At 38.3% G+C, this 19,265-nt stretch overlaps 1 protein-coding gene across 7 annotated transcripts in view; it reads left to right on the top strand.

The window, feature by feature from the left end:
- Positions 1-19,265, top strand: part of SH3KBP1 (SH3 domain containing kinase binding protein 1) — a 158,806-nt gene that overhangs the window by 48,672 nt on the left and 90,869 nt on the right. For 6 of the 7 annotated variants that reach the window (XM_044441660.1, XM_044441659.1, XM_044441657.1 and 3 more), the window contains exon 3: positions 11,336-11,459. In XM_044441660.1, the coding sequence (XP_044297595.1) occupies positions 11,336-11,459 (124 nt within the window). Of the gene's footprint in view, positions 1-11,335; positions 11,460-16,365; positions 16,914-19,265 lie in introns of those variants that run through there. The other variant, XM_044441663.1, reaches the window with a different exon arrangement.

Raw genomic sequence — 19,265 nt, 5'->3', positions numbered from 1 at the left:
TAAATGGCATTCAATATGAAAACAAACCATACCTTAAAAGACCCTTCCTCAAACCGGTGCCTTCTGCAGCTCCCTTGGGTACTAATTACAGCAGTGAACCTTCATGAGTGAGCTTCACGGAATTCTTCCCCAATCTGGTGACCTCCAGATATTCTGGATAACAACTCCAGGCATTCCTGACAATTGGTTAAGTAAGTTGGGCAAGATGGGAGTTGCCATCAAAAACATTTGGAAGTCACCAGATTCGGGAAGGATGCTTTAAAACATTGAAAAATGTTGATTTTTGTAGTTTGTACCTAAACAAGCTGTTAAAAAGCAGATAGAAGACACCTTTCAGCATAAGTCACTGGGAAATATAAAGTGATCCATAGGAAAATATGAGACTTTCTTTTAACCCATACAACTGACCAATTACTTTAAAAAATGTAAATGTAAATTTTTGCTGCTTACAATACTTTTAAAATCAAAATTCTTGTAAGACAAGCAGCACATTATAAATGGGAGATGGGTGTTCATTCTTGGATTTTTTTTCCTCTAGTCAGCTGTGGTATCTCAGTGATCATGGGTAACCATGCTGGGCAGATTGTTGTTGTTGAGAGCTGAGTTTCCTCTTTCATTCAAAGCAACAGACTTTTCCTTGCAAAGCGTTCTTTATCGACCAAAGGCACAAAACACCCAGAATGATTTCTGAGCATGCACAGAGTGGTTTGTTGAAATCAATGAAGTATTCACTCTAACACAGTAACACAGACTACCCTCTGTGTTAGATACTGCCAATGTGCAGCTGATCCTTACCATTTTGTTTACTCCAGTGGAAGTTTGTGGGGGTTTGAGCTAGGTTGGTACTACTGTGTGTGGGTAAAGAAATACAAATCTTCCACTACTGCTTTTCTTCAGACTTCCCACAGCCACCTCTGTGGGAACTAACAAAAGAAAAAAGCTCAATTGGTACCAATGATGTTTTACGTATCTGTTTTGTTCCTGGTGCGTATCAGTGTGTGTGTGTGCAGAATTTTCAGACAGAAGTGTCTGGGTGCCCTATCTGTGCATGCTTATGTAGTCCAGAATAGGACCCCACACATAGTTTAACATAGCATATTTAAGACTGTTGCAGTTGACACTATCTTCAGCTCAGCACCCAGGTTGTCTACCTGTAAGGCTATCCCTGGTTTCTAGTAAATTAAAAGAACATGCAAAGTGTGTGTGTGTGTGATCAATTTGTATCCCTTGTCCTATATTATCTTTCTCTTTTAAATAACTCTTCTGCCTTGCTTGGCCTAGCTGCAATATCACAGAAGCAGAAAACACTAGCGAATCTATCCAGCCTGGGTTGGCACATGTACAGTGGTACCTTGGCTCACGAATGCCTCAGTTCACAACCAAATCGGGTCGCGAACAAAAATTTCACAAAAATTTTGACTTAGGTTGTGAACTCTGCATTGGCTGGGGCTGAGTGGAGATGGCTGAGATTGTGCCCATCTTTCCTGCAGGAGTGCTCCTGTGATTGCACCCGTCGTTCCAGCAGGAGTGCAACCACGATCTCTGCCATCTCCCCCCTCCCAGCACGATCGCACCCGTCTCCCCCCCAAGCATGCTCGCGTTCACGCCCGTCCCCACCCCCAGCGTGCCTGTGTTCGTGCCCATCTCCCCTCCCCACAGCATGCCGGAATGTACAGGGATGACGGACTCATGCAAAAATGACAGGTTCAATCGCGGTCGTGCCGGGGGAGGGGGAGATGGCCATGGTCGTGCCGGGGGCGGGGGAAAGGAGACGGCCGTGATCTTTGTTGTTCTTTGTCATTTGCTTTACATTTTTCTGATTAAAAAAAATGGTTGCACAACCGATTAACCTTATTTACATTAAACCTTATGGGGAAATTTAACTTGGCTCATGACCAATTTGGGTCATGACCAGAGTCCTGGAACGGATTAAGTTCGTGAGCCAAGGTACCACTGTACTTTAATCAGAGAACCAAAAACCAAAAGCCCAGAACTTTCAAGGAGCAAGAACTGCTACTCAGGTTGAACAGACCCATTTTCATGAGTTGAAAAGCTAAAACTGGTGAATTTCTACCAATGTGTACAAGCATGAAAGAGTGTTATGCTTTGTATGAGCTTCCACTGACTACTTTGATTGAAGAACTTCTAAATAATGTGTGCTTTGTAATACTTCACCTGTGCCTTTTCTTCGTATTTAAAATTGAACAGATCTTCTGTACAAGATCAGAAAGTTGGATGTTTATTTAATAGGCTCCTCTTTCCAGGCATAAGCAGATATTTTTGTTTCATAGAATAAACTAAAAAGAGAAGTAAATACTCTGAAAGGAAATGTATTGGTTTAAATAAATGCCTTTGTCAGGCAACAATTAATAGTAAGTTTTTCTGTTATTAAGGTACTTTTGCTATAAGTAACAGCTTGCAAAATGAGAAAGGACATGTATTATTGTCCCTGTGAAAACATGGACAAAAGTAGCCATTTAGATTTCTCGTTCCTTCTGCTTATTTTTAGATTGTACTTCATTGTGTGCCTAAACAAACTGCATCATGTTTATTTTATTTTCATGAAGTATCTCTGTAAAACATTCAGAGAAGATGAGTGAATGGTAATGAGAGGAAAACCAAGGGCTTGACACAGCATGAAAGGCAACCTGCTCTCAGTTGATTTTGGGAGGTTGTATATCAAGACGACTCTGCTGCGCATTCAGTGCAGTAAATACCCTTGACATCTATTTGCAATGTCTCTCCTCCCTTATGTGGAATTTCCCAGATATAAATCTTCAAGTCCTGGGCTATAGAATGTCAGCCAGCCCAATCTAGGTTAGTTGATGAACTGTCACTTTGTAAATCATCACACACAGTGATAACACTGATTGTGAGCCACTCAGGTGCTGTGGCACAATAGACGGCATACAAATGCCATAAATAAATAAATACTATGTAAAACCAAAAAAAAAAAAAAAAAAGTATCAGGCACAGAGCCACATTTTTGTGAACAGTTCTTTCATTTGTGAACGCCTTACTCTAAGGTGGAGAAGGATCTTTTGTTGATTCATATTATTCTCTGGAGCACTCATACTGTTTCCTATGCTCTTCTAGGAGGTATCCAAGGGTTTCTTCTAGAGATTTTCCACCCTTGGGAAAATCAGCAAGATTCCTCTCCGCTTCCATTTGTGGGAGTTGATCATGTGGTCCTCAGGTTTTAAACTTTTGCATGGTTTTAACTGACAAAATTCTTTATGCGGGTGCAAAATGGAAGGCACAGTTTCACTTAAAAGAACAGCAATTACGAATACCAAAAGCAGACACTAGTCCTTGCAGGTGGTGAACTGAGGGGGAGAATCTTCTGTGTTATTTATATTGCGTTTATGCTAAATCCTTCTTAGACTTAGAAGTTTAGTTCACAGTTTCTGAGCAATCTTTGTGGCATGCTTCTCTTTTCCCAATAACTTATTAATGTTGTCAGTCATAAGAAATATATGGCTTATTTGTGACAGCAAGACTAAAACATCATTTCTCAAGGCAGTGGCTGTCTGTCTTGGATATACCATTGTCACTTTTCTTGGTTATATTCCTTATTCATTTGCTCAGTCAAAGGTGCTTTTGTACTTCGTTAATGACTAGTTTTAAGGATCACATATGGTCAATATAGCTGTGTAGAACATCATCTGGTAGAAAAGTGGGCTACAGATTTTCTAAATGGAACCAACATTCACATAGGAATGGCCAACACATGGGACCACATTTGAATCCACCTCCCATGGCTGCTTTCCAGCTTTCTTACCCTTGCTGCTTAATCTACTGCCATGGTCTTAAAAAGCAAAGTAGTTCTGCAAGGATACAGCATCCACAAGAAGCACACATCTTGTTGAAAGCAGAATCACTAAACTTTTCTTGCAAAAAAAGGTGTCACTTCCTGTACAATCGCTATTTTTTTTGCTGTTTTGCTAGCATATTTAGCAGCAGTTTCAGTGGGGTTGGGGTGCAGCTCCAGTAGGCCTTAAGGGTTGGTATGAATTTGAACCCCTAGAAGTTGTCTATCTTTGCTCTCAACTATTACTGAACCACCTCTTCTGGATCTTCAGGTCAAGAACTGGGAACAAGTTCATGACAGAGCAGATTTGCTACTATTCGCTACTATTTTACAGCTATTTGTTTCATTTCTGTTTTTTCCACACAACCATAGTTAATGTTTTCTGAATTGGAAAGTGCTATGACTAAAGCAAGCATTTTTCTGTATTAAAAAAGCATGAGCAATAGCAGTTTAACAAAAGTAGCTTCTCAGTAGAAAATTCCAGGTACTTCTGCATTTTAAGGCTTGAAATGGGCATAAAACAGGTGAATCTAAAAAGGCCATTGGAATGTAGATTTGTCAGATGAAATGGTGAAAAAAATATATTTCATGCAGTGATCACAGTGAATAAATCTGCTATGTTCTGTGGAAATGCAGTGTTCTAAAATAAAAGCAACCTTTTAAAATAAGAAAATCCTACATGCATATGTTTTAGAAGCTTCATATGAACAGTTTCGTGAGATGATTAAATTTTTCGAATCTAGTCTAGATCAGTTGCAGATATACTTTTTGAAAATATCCTTCCTGAGAAAAAGGGTTGTGAAAGATGAAGTTCCTCATAATAGAAATATAATACTTGAAGCAATTGAATGCATAATGATTTAAGACAAGGCAAATGGAAAATGCGACCAATAAACATATTAGCATAGGGATGAAATGAGATATCAAATATTCTAGAAAAGTATATAGCACTTGAGTCCAGAAAAATAAGTGGAAATGATATGATATGATATGATATGATATACCATGAAGATGATCTAGAAGATGTTTGGCATTGATTGAAAATGAGTAAGAATATTCAGGTATTTCAGCTGTTGGGTTCATCACTAAAGGTAAAATCCAACATAAATCCTATTTAGAGTGGGCCAATGGAAGTGAATGGGATTTTAGTGAAACTAGCTTAAGTTTCATTTGCTTCAACAGATCTGGACCTAATTTGAATTTTACTCAAATTGTTTAAATCAGCCTTCCCAAACCTTGTGCCTTCCAAACACATTTGGACTGCGACACCCAGAATTCCCAGTCAATGACCCTGCTGGATGGGAATTATGGGAGTTGTAGTCAAAATGTCTCTGAAGGCCACCAGCTTGGAGAAGGCTTGTACATTGGAATCTTGATTTACTTAAGCATGCATAACATCCTGTTATTCAATAGAGTCCACTCTAGGTTGTGATTTCACACAGCATACTCTGTGCAAGGACCTTGACCTTCCTATTCAGTTGCCAGCTTTGCAGTGTATTTGGGTTCAAATCACTGAAACATTTACATCTAGTTTTTAACTGAATTGACCCATGACTGAATTGTGCCATGTCAGGTAATAATCCCCCCCCCCCAAAAAAATAACACTGATAGTAAGTTTCAATTATTGGGACATGCTTTATTGCAGAATACTTGAGTTGTTACTAGATTTTTAGTAGAACATCAGTTATTTCATTGCTGTTTCTGTCAGTTAGCTGCAACTGCATTACCATGTAGTCACTCTCTAAGTAAAATGCAGTGTAGGAGCTTCCAAACCTTGCAGTAATTCAGTAACTTATTCAGATTAATTTGACTTGTGAATTTGTTCCAGAGGACTGCATATTTATGTTCCCCTAACCAAATATTACCTCTATTAATTAATAAGAATGGTAATAAAATAAACAAGAATTTTTATTCACTCTGACAAAAGCAAAGCTTTGTTCAATGTCACATTATTCTCTACTCAAGGTTTTTTGTATCATCTTTTGCCTGTGATTTGCCAGCGTTTCAGTCCTATAAAGATGTTTATGACTTGAAACTTCAGTACCTAATGCTTGTAATGTCTACTGAGTATGAATCTATGGGGCCATTACAATCAACATCTGAGGCCCCCCAAAAGAGTTGCAGAAGATGGCACCAAGGGAGACAGCCTCCTCCATTATGGTCCCATGACGGTGGATCACTCTTGCCAATAGTGTTATCTTTCTAATGTAAAGTTAAGAGTTCTTAAGCTGAAGTTCATTCTTTAACTCAGTCTTGACATTTTATTTTGCCGCCATGATTTTTCTTTCATCTTGGCTATATTTTGTATTGTATTTTGTAAGGGCTTCACAAGCCTGATCTTTTTGTTTTCCCAATTAAAGTGAAAAAGACAGAGGTCAAATGTTCTATAGGTTTAATTGAAGATACACTGAGAACGGAATTTGATGAAGGGAGCGTGTGAAGAGGAACAGCGAATGATGGCAGAATAATAAGCAGTAACAGTGGTAGAATATTATAAAGTTGGCATCATTTCTTTCTTTACATGTCTTTGTACTGTTAAGATAACTAGAATGTTTTACATGTGCTGCCTCTGGATAGCTCATGCATTATTATTCTTGGTGGTGGTGGTACTTTTTCTGCTTTATCAGGTTCAAGATTCAGCAGAAACTGGGGTTGAATGTCTGAGTTATAGACAATTTTATCATTTGGGTTTTCTTCCTCTCTTCCCCATGTTTCTATAGTTATCAAAACACCTTGGTGGCTTCAAGTAATATTAAGCTTATTTTTCCTCTGCTGCAAATGTAGAGCATCAAAGTTTTTTTTCTAAAGATAAGTTCTGATAGCATTTGCACGATACCTGAAACTGTGAAGGGAGTGCCTAAAATCTTTTAACTCCAGTGTGAGCACAGACCAAGAGTTTTATGTATGTCTGATTGTGGGCTCAGTTTAGTCATTTGAAAACAAGTAAACTGTTCTCTTACTGAGAATAGTCCACATTTGGAAGAGCCAATTTACATCACTAATGGTGAGTGATACTTGTACTTTAGTCATAGTGGTTTAAAAATATACTTTTGCTTTTCAAAGCTGTGAATAAATTTTGAAAATGATGGTTGATCATTTCTGATAGTTGGTAATTTCTGGTATTCTGTTGTCCCACCAACCCAACCTGTGCCGAATAAGCTATCAACAATTCAAAGAACCTGTCAGAAATATACTATATATTCATTATTCAAGCATCTTAAAGATGATGGCACTGATATTTTGGGTTTGTATGCATGTACAGATTTAAAGCTTGTTGACATTGGAAGTTTCAGTTAAATTTTCGAGAAACATTCTGGAGTAATTTAGGAACCAAGTTTCCAAACTTAGAATACTCTGTAGAGTACTGCTGTTATTGTTTTCCAAATAAAAAACTTTCCAGGAAAAAAATTAAGCATTATTGGAGAAATGCCACTACAGAATTGCTGTGTGATTATAAGAACATAACATTTTCCATTGACCATTTTCTGTCCATGCCAGTAATAACTAGAATTATAGAGCTTAGAACTGTTTCTTGAGGTCCCTCTTGTTTTTGTTAGTTTAGCTGTCAGAGCAGTTCAGTGTCAGTCATAGGATCCAGCGTAGCCATTTTTCAAAAGATAATATAGTTTTTGGGCTTTCTGTCTGAGAGAGATAAATTTTGAGGAACCAGACACTGGCCACATAGCGCTCTGGCTAGGACATAAAGATTCATTTTGATAAGTCACAGGCTATAAGCTGAAGAGATTTCATAAATGATGGAGTTTCTTGGTGACCAACTATGGTTCCAGCTGTCATTTACAGTATGCTACTGGAGGTAATGTACAAGAAACATAATGGCAGTACGAAATGTCTAATTTAGCAGTGGTCACATTTGTGTAAGTCAGACCCCAAGGACAGAGCAAAGATTCTGCAGCCTACTTATGTACAGAAGATCCTTTTATTTTCCAGGGTATGTGTGAGCATACGTCAAGCTTAAAGGACCTATTTTACCTATTTCAGGGACAGTATACAAGTAGCCGGGGTACATGAGCAGGAGGGTACTATTGCATTTATGACATGTTGCAGACTACCCACGATCATCATGGGAAATGTAGTACTGGAATATATAGGCCTTTTGTTTGATCCCGCATGGAATTCTTAAACATTTAAATATATCATCATATTGTGTAAGCTTTGGTAGCAGTAGTGCAGAATTACTACCCTACAACTATGGTTAAAAAGACTTCAGATATCCAGGATCTTCTTTGTTTTTTATGAGAATGTCAAAGTCTATCCATTGGAATCTGGTGCAAAGCATTTCCTTATCAGAAGCATACATTCAGTGGCCTGTGTCTCAGACCCAGAATGTCTTTGTCAAAAATCCACTCCTGTTCTTTCTTCAAATTCCATTCATTACAGCAACCTGATTCAGAGTAGGGGAAGCCTTTTTGTTGTTGCTGTTCTTAAATTGGGAATCAGAAGCACTTATGTCCATAGATCTGCTAGTAGATCCCAATTTGTCTTCTGTCCATTCCTGTTGAATAAGTTCAAAAGACACAAATTAAGTTGCAGTTATGATAATAAATTACAGTGCAATATTAAATAAACTGCACTTCAGTTAAAACATATTAAATTTTAAACAATCACAAGGCATACCAATAGGTACGTTTACGACATCCAGTAGCAAGAATAGCATTCGTGCATTTTTTAAAAATCATTGCAGGTGATGTTAGGAAACCTAAATAACAAACTTCATCCATGTCGAACTCACAGGAAATAAATTGAGACCCCCACCTCACCCTGGCCACACACACACACACACACACACACACACACACACACGGAATTTCAGGGAGCAAAAAGAGTGCTTCCTCCCAGCAGTGCCCCATTTCCTGAGTAAAGAAAGAACACCTTCATCCTCATGGCTGTCTCTTGGAAACAGAACACTGAGATGAACATGATGGAAAAATCCATTCCCTGGGCCAGTGCCTTTAAGCTGTTCTGTCATAGCACCAACACCTTCATACATAAAACAAAAGTAGCAGCACTCTTGATGAAGACCCTCAGGGCTGGGGATGTGGCAAAGCAGATAGAAAAAGCCAACTGCTGGTGGCATATGCGTTCCTGAGTTGAATCATTCCATGTTCTGAAAGCACTATATCTAGCATGATGAAAATTAGTACATTGGTAGCAAGCATGCAAGCGAATGTTGAACCTTTGTATTATCTTAAAAGAAGGTAGCTTTCTGTTTGCTTTTGCTGTCTGCTGTGGAAGTTTTTAAAACTGAGACGCTTCATTGTGAATATTCATTATTCATATTATTCATTTGGTAGTGATATGTACAGTGTGCACTGTGCAGAATACTGTAGATGCTAAGAAGATGTCAAGGATGAAATGTTAGCGTTTGGCATGGTAGTAGCTTTCACTTTCTCGGTATGTTTCCTCTAGCAACTACAAAACACTTTCCAGCCAGATCATAACTAGGTTAATTAAGCATCGAGTTCAAATGTTGTCAGTGGAATTGCACTAAGAATGTTAATTCTTAAAATTTCATTGTAAATGACACCTTTATTACCACTTCCACCTTTTGTGCATTGTGTTCTAATTCCATTCAAATGTTTTTAAACAGTGATTTGGAAATATGCATATAAACGTGTAGTAAAGTACTTGTGTTCACACAGACACTGAGAAAAGAGAACTGAAATATATTAATGGACTTCCATTTTCTTTTTCTACTTTTCCTTTAGCATTCTCCAGTCCTCCTTTTTTGCCTGCACTCATACAAAACTTTTAAAAACTCATTGTTTGTGCATAATGATGTGATCGGTTCAATTTCAAATAGAATGTTCTTTAGAAATGATTTGCACTATAATGTAAGATATTGGTGGTAGTATAACTGGAGGAGTTTAAAGAGCGGAGTAGGGCTGTCAAGGACAGGGCATTATGGAGGACCTTCGTACATAGGGTTGCCATAAGTCAGAGATGACTTAATGGTACATAACAACAACATAACTGAAGACAGGCCAGATCCACACAAGTTAGCCTGGAACTACTGTGCTTCAGTCACTCACTTCTTCTTTACTGGACGTCAGATAAACATTGCCACTCATGTTGCATATTGGTTCTTTCTCCTACATTTCTTTTCCTTTTTTTCATACAACAGAAAAATCTGACTTCTTTTCTAAAGAATGCCACAACTGCACAATAATTGCAGGTGTAGTTTATTTTTACTTTATCTTTCCTTTGAAGTTGTTTCTGCTTCTGCCTGACTTCCTATTTCCTTGCCATTGAGGCCCTACACCTCCTATTGTCTATCTGTGCATGCATGCACTTGTGTGTCTGGGGGGAGGGGAGCACATACCAGTCTCCTGCAGGATGGAATCAGTTTTGGAGAAAGCTCTGTAGAAGTAAAGATTGGACCCCCAAGTACTCACCGTGCTGCTTTTTAGGGAATACACAGCTAGAGTGCAAGTAGCCATCAATTCTAGTTCACTGCATGCATTGTCATTTTATCTATTTGTATTTATAAAGTTTTTATATCCCACACTTCATCATGAAATGATCCCAGGGTGGTCGCAATATATTATCATTACAAAATACTAAAAAAGTGAGTTAGTCTGCCAGATTCAGTATTTGTATCCTGCAGCTATTCTTCTCTGTTACACAGAACCATCTGTTAATCAAATGATAAAAAAGAACTGCTTTCATTTGGTGCTTTAAACTAACCAGTGGTAGTGTCCATCTAGTGCCAGGGAAAGGGCATTCCACAGCTAGGCTGCTGTGCTAAGGTCTTATTACAAGCAGGACTTCATTTGATGTTCATATAACGAAAGGACCTCCCTGGTATATTTGAGTTCATGGGCAAGAGGATACGGGGAGCAACACTGTTTTAGGGACAGTTCAGGTCCTTTCCTTCCCCTCCAGCTGGCTTGGAAAGGAGTGGCAAGGGTACCAGCAAGCAGGGATTCTTTGTATGGCTCAGTATATTTCTTTTGGGGTTAGTGCTTTGCTCACTCTTTCTCTCTGCCACCCTGACCACCTGTAGCCAGAGCATCCACCCAAGGACAACCCCGCTTCCCTATTCCCATTGAAGGGGAAGCAGATCTCCAGCACTCCTTTTCATTGTTGCATATTTAGAGGTCTAATTTAAAAAAATAAAGGCAGGGATACCAGCATATTTGCCAGGGAGAAGGTGCCATTGCATATAATTAATCTTATGACCAAGTAAGTATTCCTTGTCTCTCACTATAAGGCTGCAATTTAGCCATTGCTGAGGGGATCAGCACTGTAGGATATTAGTAAGGATGCAGTATTATGTTGAGTGCCATGTGGAACCACAGTTGCTTCCAGCTGATTATGGAGGAGCAATGCATCAGCAATAGTAGAATACCCTACTGTGCATCCTCTAAATTTCGAAAGGATTTTTCTTAATCTAATTATCAGTTCCTAGGCTAGTGATAGTGAAAACACATGGTTCATATGTACTTACTCATGAATGTTATCTCTAAATATGTTTTCCCCTATCTGTTTTAATTTCTTATATAGGAGATAAAAAAAGATGTGAAAAAAGACAGCCTTGCCAACAAAGTACCAGAAAAGTCTATACATGAAGTTTCTAATGGAAGTCCGTTACTGCTTTCTGAGACAATTATTAGAACCTCCAAAAAAGGTAATGAATGTTTAATTATAAATTCTAATGAAGCACTTTAAAAAGAAATATACATTGCTGTGTTTCTGGACATACAGTTAAGATTAGGCAATGATATTTCTGCATTCAGGTGGAAAAACTTTCAGATGGACACATCAGGAAGGTCTTCCTCTACTACTTACCATACAAAGTGTTGGGTTTTTAAAAATTCTCTCTGACCTCCTTCATTTTTCAGGTTTCTTCTTTTTCTCTACTTCATGTTTTTGTCCTCCTTTTCTACAGGGGAAAAAAAGAATAGAAAATATTCAGCATTTCTTTTTCTTGCTTTCTCAATCACCGTCTTACTTTATTCACCTGATAAAGGTCATCAGGCAAATCCTGGTTGAAATTCTTATTAATAAGACTTTCTCACTTGTGTCATGTGGAGACATATGATACTGCTTCTGTACTCTTATATTTTGCTTGATTGAAGAAAAGCATGTGATTTTGACATACTTGTGACTGTGGACTAGTCCACAGAACACATCAGACTGTGGGGCATTTATGAAGGAATGATGGAAAGTGAAATAAGCAGCCTGTTTTTCTAAAGTGCTTTTTAAAGAAATAGAACATTATACAATTGAAAATGTTTGTTTATTTGTATTAGCGTTCTACTGCTCAATAGCCAAGGTTCTCTGGCTTCTCATTGTTCCGTGGGCACCACATTGCAGCCCCCTGGTTCTTGATGGCTCTATGTAGCTTGTCAAGTTTTTGTCACAGGGAAGACAGGAACTATCTACAGATTATTTATTTGCTGGAGAACTGGAAGAACTCTGTAGAAAGAAAGGGGAAAACTCTGAAATTAACAATTACTGTTAAGTTTGAAAGTAATAGTAATAAGTAAAAAGTAAAAGAATTAAAAACGATATTTTAAAAACTGAACTTGTATAATCCTTGAGAGTGCATGGTGACCATTTTACAAGCTTTGCTGTAATTTTGTATTGATGCTATTTCCACAGTTTTCAGCATCAAAAGATGCTGAACTTTCCACCAGTTACCTATGTATCACCTGTTGTAAGGGGAATGCAATTTTGAAAAGTTATAGAAACCAAAAAATCACACTGGCTCATTAGGCTAGGTGCCAATTACATAAAATGCCATCATTGCTTTTGAAAATAAAGGATCTTGACACATTTTGATTGCTCTTGTAATAAATGTCCCAACCTCTTTCCATCCTAAGAGTGAATGTCACACTAAAGGTCATTCCACAGGAATGACAATAATCAGCTAATGTCTAGTATGTCTTGCGTTTTTTAAACTCAAGAATTGAACAGCAATAGTTCCCATTTTAATTTTTTTAATTAGAAAGTTCTGTTTGCCTATGCTAGGCATTCCATTGGCCTTCTATGAACAACTGAATCTTTTGTTGACTCTCTTACTTGCCCACCTGGAATATCAGATTGTGATTTTCTGAAGGCAGGTGAAGTGGAGTGATGGAGAAATGTCTAAAGTAGTTTCTTGCTAGAGTAATAGCAGTAAAATACATCTATCATCTAGGCTTATGATGAGGTTTTGGGGGTGCCAGTTTTAATTACAAGATTTTAGAGTACTTATAACACACCTCCCCAAGATTATCCAAGGAACAGACTGTGGTGTTAAAGCATTTTCTCCAGTAGAATGGGTTTATATTTCCTTTTATGAAATCTGCAATTGTGTCATAACATTATACAGATGCTTACTATCAGCCTTACCTCTCTGCCCTTCACATATTTTGGACTACATCCAAAGTCCCAAATACTTAAAGGGTGTCAAGTCAGGAAGCTTGGTAACTATAAATATGTTACAGTAGAAATTACAGTATTTATGTGTGTAGTACAGCCTTCCCTCCAAATATACTGGACTGTAACTTCCATTACTGCATTGCTTGAAGATTTTGGGAGTTGTAGTTCAGCAGATCGGGGAAGGCTGGTTTAGTGCTATTAGTGTGCATGGTACTTTGCAGAGGAGTTTACAATCAAATTCATCGCAGGAACATCAGGAGGAAGGGGAAGTGGGGGAAAACAAGGAAGTGTTATTTATTTATTTATTTATTTAAAACATCTCTAGACGGCCCTCAATCGGGCAATATGCAATTCTCTCAGTGAGATATGTTTGGGTTGAGTTATATAGGCCAGGTAATTATACCAAAGCCTTCACTGAAAATGTGGATTTTAAGGAGGGATTTAAATAAAGTATGAGAAGTGGCACCACTTAAACTTTCAGTTAAACTGATGCTCTTGTTTGACCCTAGTACTGATTTCACATGTACAGCTTTTTAAAAATGCCCTCTTTTTTTCTGTGAGGCCTTTCTGTGTTTTTATTCATTGCATCTATGACATTTTTGTTCTGTTCCTCTTCTAATAAGTTCATGGAGGGATGTCTTTTGCCTTAGGTGCAATGTTGGCCTATCATAAGAACCCCCGTGGGATCCTTGGCCAGTTGTTCCCAAGGCACCAAGAGCACTTGAGGACTGAGCAGATTAGGTTTATTCTCGGTGGCAGCAGCCAGTACCAGTTCTGGTGCTGTTACCAGGCCTTGTACCTATACCTGGGATGCCTATAGGCATCAGGTCACCACACTGAGATAGAATAATAGGTGTGAAGTAGGGAGGTAGCGCAGGGAACAGAGGAAATAGGAAAGGAGAGGCTGTGAGAAAAGGAAATTTGAAGGGGGAGGCAGAGAAATACGAAGGAAAACCAGGCAAGAAAAATGGGAATCCTAAAATGGGGAGGCAAGAAAATGTGTCCAGCCACACTTAATGTAAAAATGTCCTTGCTGCCCCTCCAAAATGTTCTATCCTATGGCAGGACAACTTTCTGCAAAGGATTAGCTGAACTAGTTGCAATTTTATTTTGATCAGAGGCCAGTTTATTCTATATTACAGCATGCCTTTTGAATGCATTCATCATTAAACATGAAGAACTGCTTTTTGAGAGAAAGAACAACTGGTGGATGGCATTGCAATAAACATGCTTTTGACTACAGCTTCCAGAAATACTGACCATTGGCCACACTTGCTGGAGCTGATGAGAGCTGAAGTCCAAAATGTCTAGAGGGAACCAGGTTGGGGAAAGCTGCTCTGGGATGTTTTGTATTCTTCAGTCCTCACTCCAGTTAGTTGTTTTCAGGAAATCCTACTGAGAATATTGTTATCTTTAGAGAGATAATGGAAGAATTCACAAAGTATTGTAGATAAGTGAGCTTTAATTAGAAAAAGCAAGCTAGTACTATAAAGGAGCCTTATTATAGAATAATTTAACCTTCCAGGAGGAAAGCTATTTTGAAGAAGAAATGCTTCCTCCACCTCACAAAAATGACAATTAAAGCAATATATATTTATAATCTGAGGAGATCGTTGATGATGATGTTGCAGAATATAAGCCCTGACAACCAGACGCTGGCACATTTTCACTGTGATATTTTTGCAATACTCTTTTGTTTTCTAAAAGATTTGGCATCACTTATGTGTGAGCATGCATGCTCATGCTTGTGGAAATAGTGCAATGTTCCACATGGCAGCTGGATCTCTGGGATCTAAGGTGCTGGAATGAAAAGGAAGCATATTTTCTTGAAACAGCAACTACTTTAAATCCTAGTAATTTTTAATAGTGTTTATGTATACCTGACCTTGTACTTACCATTTAATTTTTCTCCTCCGCAATTCCACTTCTATGTAAAAAATTTTTAATGTCACAGTATGCCAAAAGAAAGATAGACAGACAGACAGCAAGCAAGCAAAACAGGGAAGGTTACTGTACCAAATCATTGTGCTGGGACTTGTACAAAGTAGACAAAACTTGAGTAAACCAGTGCATTAAATGTGACATCAGATATTTCTCTCTCTCTTCATTTTATAGGCCACCTGGCTTCTTTTACCCTGAACTCTGATAGCCTGGGGCCATGCTGTTTTTGAACTTGACTCATTCCCAGTTCTGTGGTGTTTGCCTGCCACATATGGAAGTCTGGCTTAAAGAGGTTTACTAGAGAAAGAAAAAACAGGACTGGAGTTATGCTCCTCCATGTACAGACCAACAGAAACCAATTTCCTCTATATGAAAGAGAACAAACATTTAGATATGGGGCAAGCTCATGAACCCGTTTTACAGTAACAATCTGATACAAAACTATCTTCCAAAACAATTCTCCCATTCCTGAACTAGATATTTTAGAGCAAGATTTTAAAAATCTGTAATGCCCCTATAAGTAAGGAAAAGTAGCCATCATTTTGAGGCTAACAAAACTGTAAATAAAATAACAAACCCAAATCAGTGTTGTTTACATAACTTGGTGTTAATTATTGCTAGCTGAACAGTAGTTTCTAAATCAGTTGTTTCAGTCTATCAGTTTGGATGCTTTGTATGTACTTTTCCACTTTCTTTTCTTCTTTTGCTCACTCTTTGCTGTCAAGCTGCCTTTCCTTTCAACTTTAATCAACTGAACTTTTCCCCTGAACTTTCTTTCCCATTGTGTCTTTAAAGTTCACAGTGTGAAGTCTCTCAAAAATACTGGGAGAGATATAAGACTCTCCTGCACTTTATCCATCTCCATAGAGACCAATTGTTATAATTGCAAATGATGTCCTACTAATCTTTCAGTTTTCTTCAAATTGATACAAAGTTGGTAAGTCCTTTAGTTTTCCGAGAAATATAGAGGATGACACATTCTGATATGACTGTTTTCCATTTCTGTTTTTTCCATTTCTGTTCCCAGAATGAATTGTGACAAAGGTTTACTGAGCCATTGTTGTTGTTTTTGTTGTTGCAAAAGAGCCACTATGGCAGTGTTTAGAAACATCTGCTTCATAAAACCATTGTTTTTATCATCAGTAGACACTTGAAATATTATGTAGTGAAAGAGAATGGGAGCATGAGATTGTCACATGGTTCAATCATTCCATCCTTGTAATTAGTTGCAGTGAGGAAGTTATGCTGAGGAAAAGGTTGTACTATGATCAGACAGGGAAAATCCAATAGTGCAAATGCAATTGGGAGAAAGGGATTAAATTTGTAATGGCTCTGTTGAAAACTAAGAGCCTTTCTACATGAGATGTGTATTGAGTTCTCATGATCCTCCATTCACAATAGTTTATGGGTACAATATATAGCATCCTCCTCCTCCAGGGTCTCTCCCATGCTTTGCAACTATTTTACCCAGGGGGCAGGGGAGGTCCTAACAAGAAAAATCTGCTATATCACTGAACAGTGGCATTAAACTCTAGTGTATTTGCACAGTTCTGCTATACCACTGCACCAACTAGAGGTTGTGTAATGGACCACATTGAAAAGCAGAGAAAGAAACATTCTTGAAGCAAGTCTCATGTAGAAAAGCCTAAGCAGTGACGACCAAGCCCACAGTCCGTTCAGGGAATAGCTTTGCAGGGTCTGGTATGAGCAGAAGACAGGGAGGAGAAAGCATGTGATGAAAATACATGTTGAAGAGATTCATTTTTGCACACAGGTACGTGAAAAGTTTAACTGCATTTCTCTATATAGTATCAGATTTGGTGACTTGCTGTATGTTTTATAATGCTAAATTCATTTCTAAATTCTGGTATACATTTCAAAAATACAGGATTTTAAAAATTTAGGCATGTTTTTGAGAATATCTGGGTGAGGTTACCAACTAATGAAAGAAAGAATAGACATAGTATTTCTAGCTAGATTATGCTAACTCTTGACTCAATCAGCATTTCTCCCTTTAGTAGCAGATTTAACTAATATTTCTAATCACAGATAGTTTTTTTCAAATATGTGTTTTACCTAAATGTTTGGAATGTAATATTTTAGAAGTCAGTTCAAGTTGTCTAAAGAAATGAAAGCTTACACAGAATGGATTATTCAGGTTTATAACATGGACGCCAGGACGTACTTGGCTAATGGAAAGGGCTTCCACGGGAGGTGGTTGAAGCCCCATCAGTGATGGTGTTCAGGGATAGGCTGGACATGCACATGGTAGGCATGTCATGAGCAGAGCCAGCTGGAGCCCAGGGTCAGACTAGATTGCCCAGGAGGCATCTTCCGACTCCCTCTATGTTTCTATAACTTTGGCCTACAATGACCTAAAAATCATGGTGGAACCACTGTGCTTTCCCAGGGCTTCTTAATTTCAGTGTTGTCTCTCCGGAAAACTGAGAGACAGCACTGCACATATAATTTGTAAAAGGAACTCTGAATCTGAATGGTGAGCTATAATAGGCTTCTTTTTTTACAGTATCTGCCCCCTTGTGGTAGATCCTGTAACTGGTTTATTTATATCAGGAGGATAGAGAGAGTGCAAATTGATACAGGGGAAAAAAGGTTGTGTTTCAGGGAAAATTGAAAATAAGCTATTTATATATGTCCATCATTGGGGTGCTGATATTAGATCACTTTTTGATAGAAGTAACAAATGATAGTGGTATTCAAATAATATTCAACTGAAGCTTCCTGAATTCTTGGATGTTGGAATTTCCAGCAACATGCTAAACACACAGGGGTTCTGCTCAAGAATTTAGTAACTGTTGCTGTATCAATTTACAAAGTCAAATGTTTCATTGTTCTGGTGGATTTATCTTAGTGTCAAATCCAGTGGCTTCTTTGCTTAAATTGTTAGCAATGCAGATATAGATCCAGAAAGTTCGTTCTGTGATTTATGCTGTGTGGATACACCTTTTTCTTGACATATGGTGAGATACTTTAAAAATAACTGAGGTAAAAAATGCCTCTTTTGGAAGTTGCCTTGAAATCCAGAAAAAAACAAACTAATTATCGGGAGAACTTGGAACTTTGTCTTTTCAATCTTCCATGAGAGTATGTGGATGCGAGTGGGTGTGTGGGAGATATAAAGAAAGTGATCCGTAGGAAAATATGAGACTTTCTTTTAACTCATACAACTGACCAATTACATTAAAAAATGTAAATGCAAATTTTTGCTGCTTACAATACTTTTAAAATCAAAATTCTTGTAAGACAAGCAGCACATTATAAATGGGTGATGGGTGTTCATTCTTGCATTTTTTTCCTCTAGTCAGCTGTGGTATCTCAGTGATCATGCGTAACCATGCTGGGCAGATTGTTGTTGTTGAGAGCTGAGTTCCCTCTTTCACTCATTCAAAGCCACAGACCTTTCCTTGCAAAGCATTCTTTCTTGTCCAAAGGCACAAAACACCTAGAATGAATCTCTGAGCATGCACAGAGTGGTTTGTTGAACCCAATAAAGTATTCGCTTCCAGGAACATTCCTTATGAACATTCCTGGGCCCCATTCCTTAGAGAGAGGCTTCTGAAAGCAAGCAAGCTTCCTCTCTGCACGCCAGTAATCTAATTGGGCCACCCACCTCTGCTGATGAAGTGTCATGGAGTCAAGAGCATGCCCACCTTGTTTGAGTAGGAGAAACTCCCCTGCTCCAAGTACCCTCCTGCCAACCATACATCTTGATTATTCCCAGAGAATAATGCCCACCTGGAGAGTCTGGCCTTGAGATAAGTGTCTCCACTTCTGTCATCTCAGTGTCTTGGAATGGCCCACATTCCCAGTACTCTCCTCCTTCTGATCCTTCTGAAGCCAGGACAGCAGTCATGGGGAATGTGCACCCAAAGCAGATACCTTTCTTACTCCCAACATTTGTATTGCCTGAATGTGGGTCAGGATTCCTTATTTTCATGAACAAGACACCCGGTCATGAGTCATGCTTCTCCTGATAAGCAATTTCAGACTCACTAGTGTTTCTTTAATCTTGATTGTTACATACAAGTCTCTGATCATACAAAAAAAATGAAATGTTACACCCTTTCTGACATTCATTGCCCCAGACTCTCTTTATGAACCCTTC

Source organism: Varanus komodoensis, unplaced genomic scaffold (assembly GCF_004798865.1).
Source record: "Varanus komodoensis strain SLA01 unplaced genomic scaffold, ASM479886v1 scaffold4, whole genome shotgun sequence".
Classification (NCBI taxonomy): Eukaryota; Metazoa; Chordata; class Lepidosauria; order Squamata; family Varanidae; genus Varanus; species Varanus komodoensis.
This window is presented reverse-complemented; position numbering and strand designations above follow the sequence as displayed.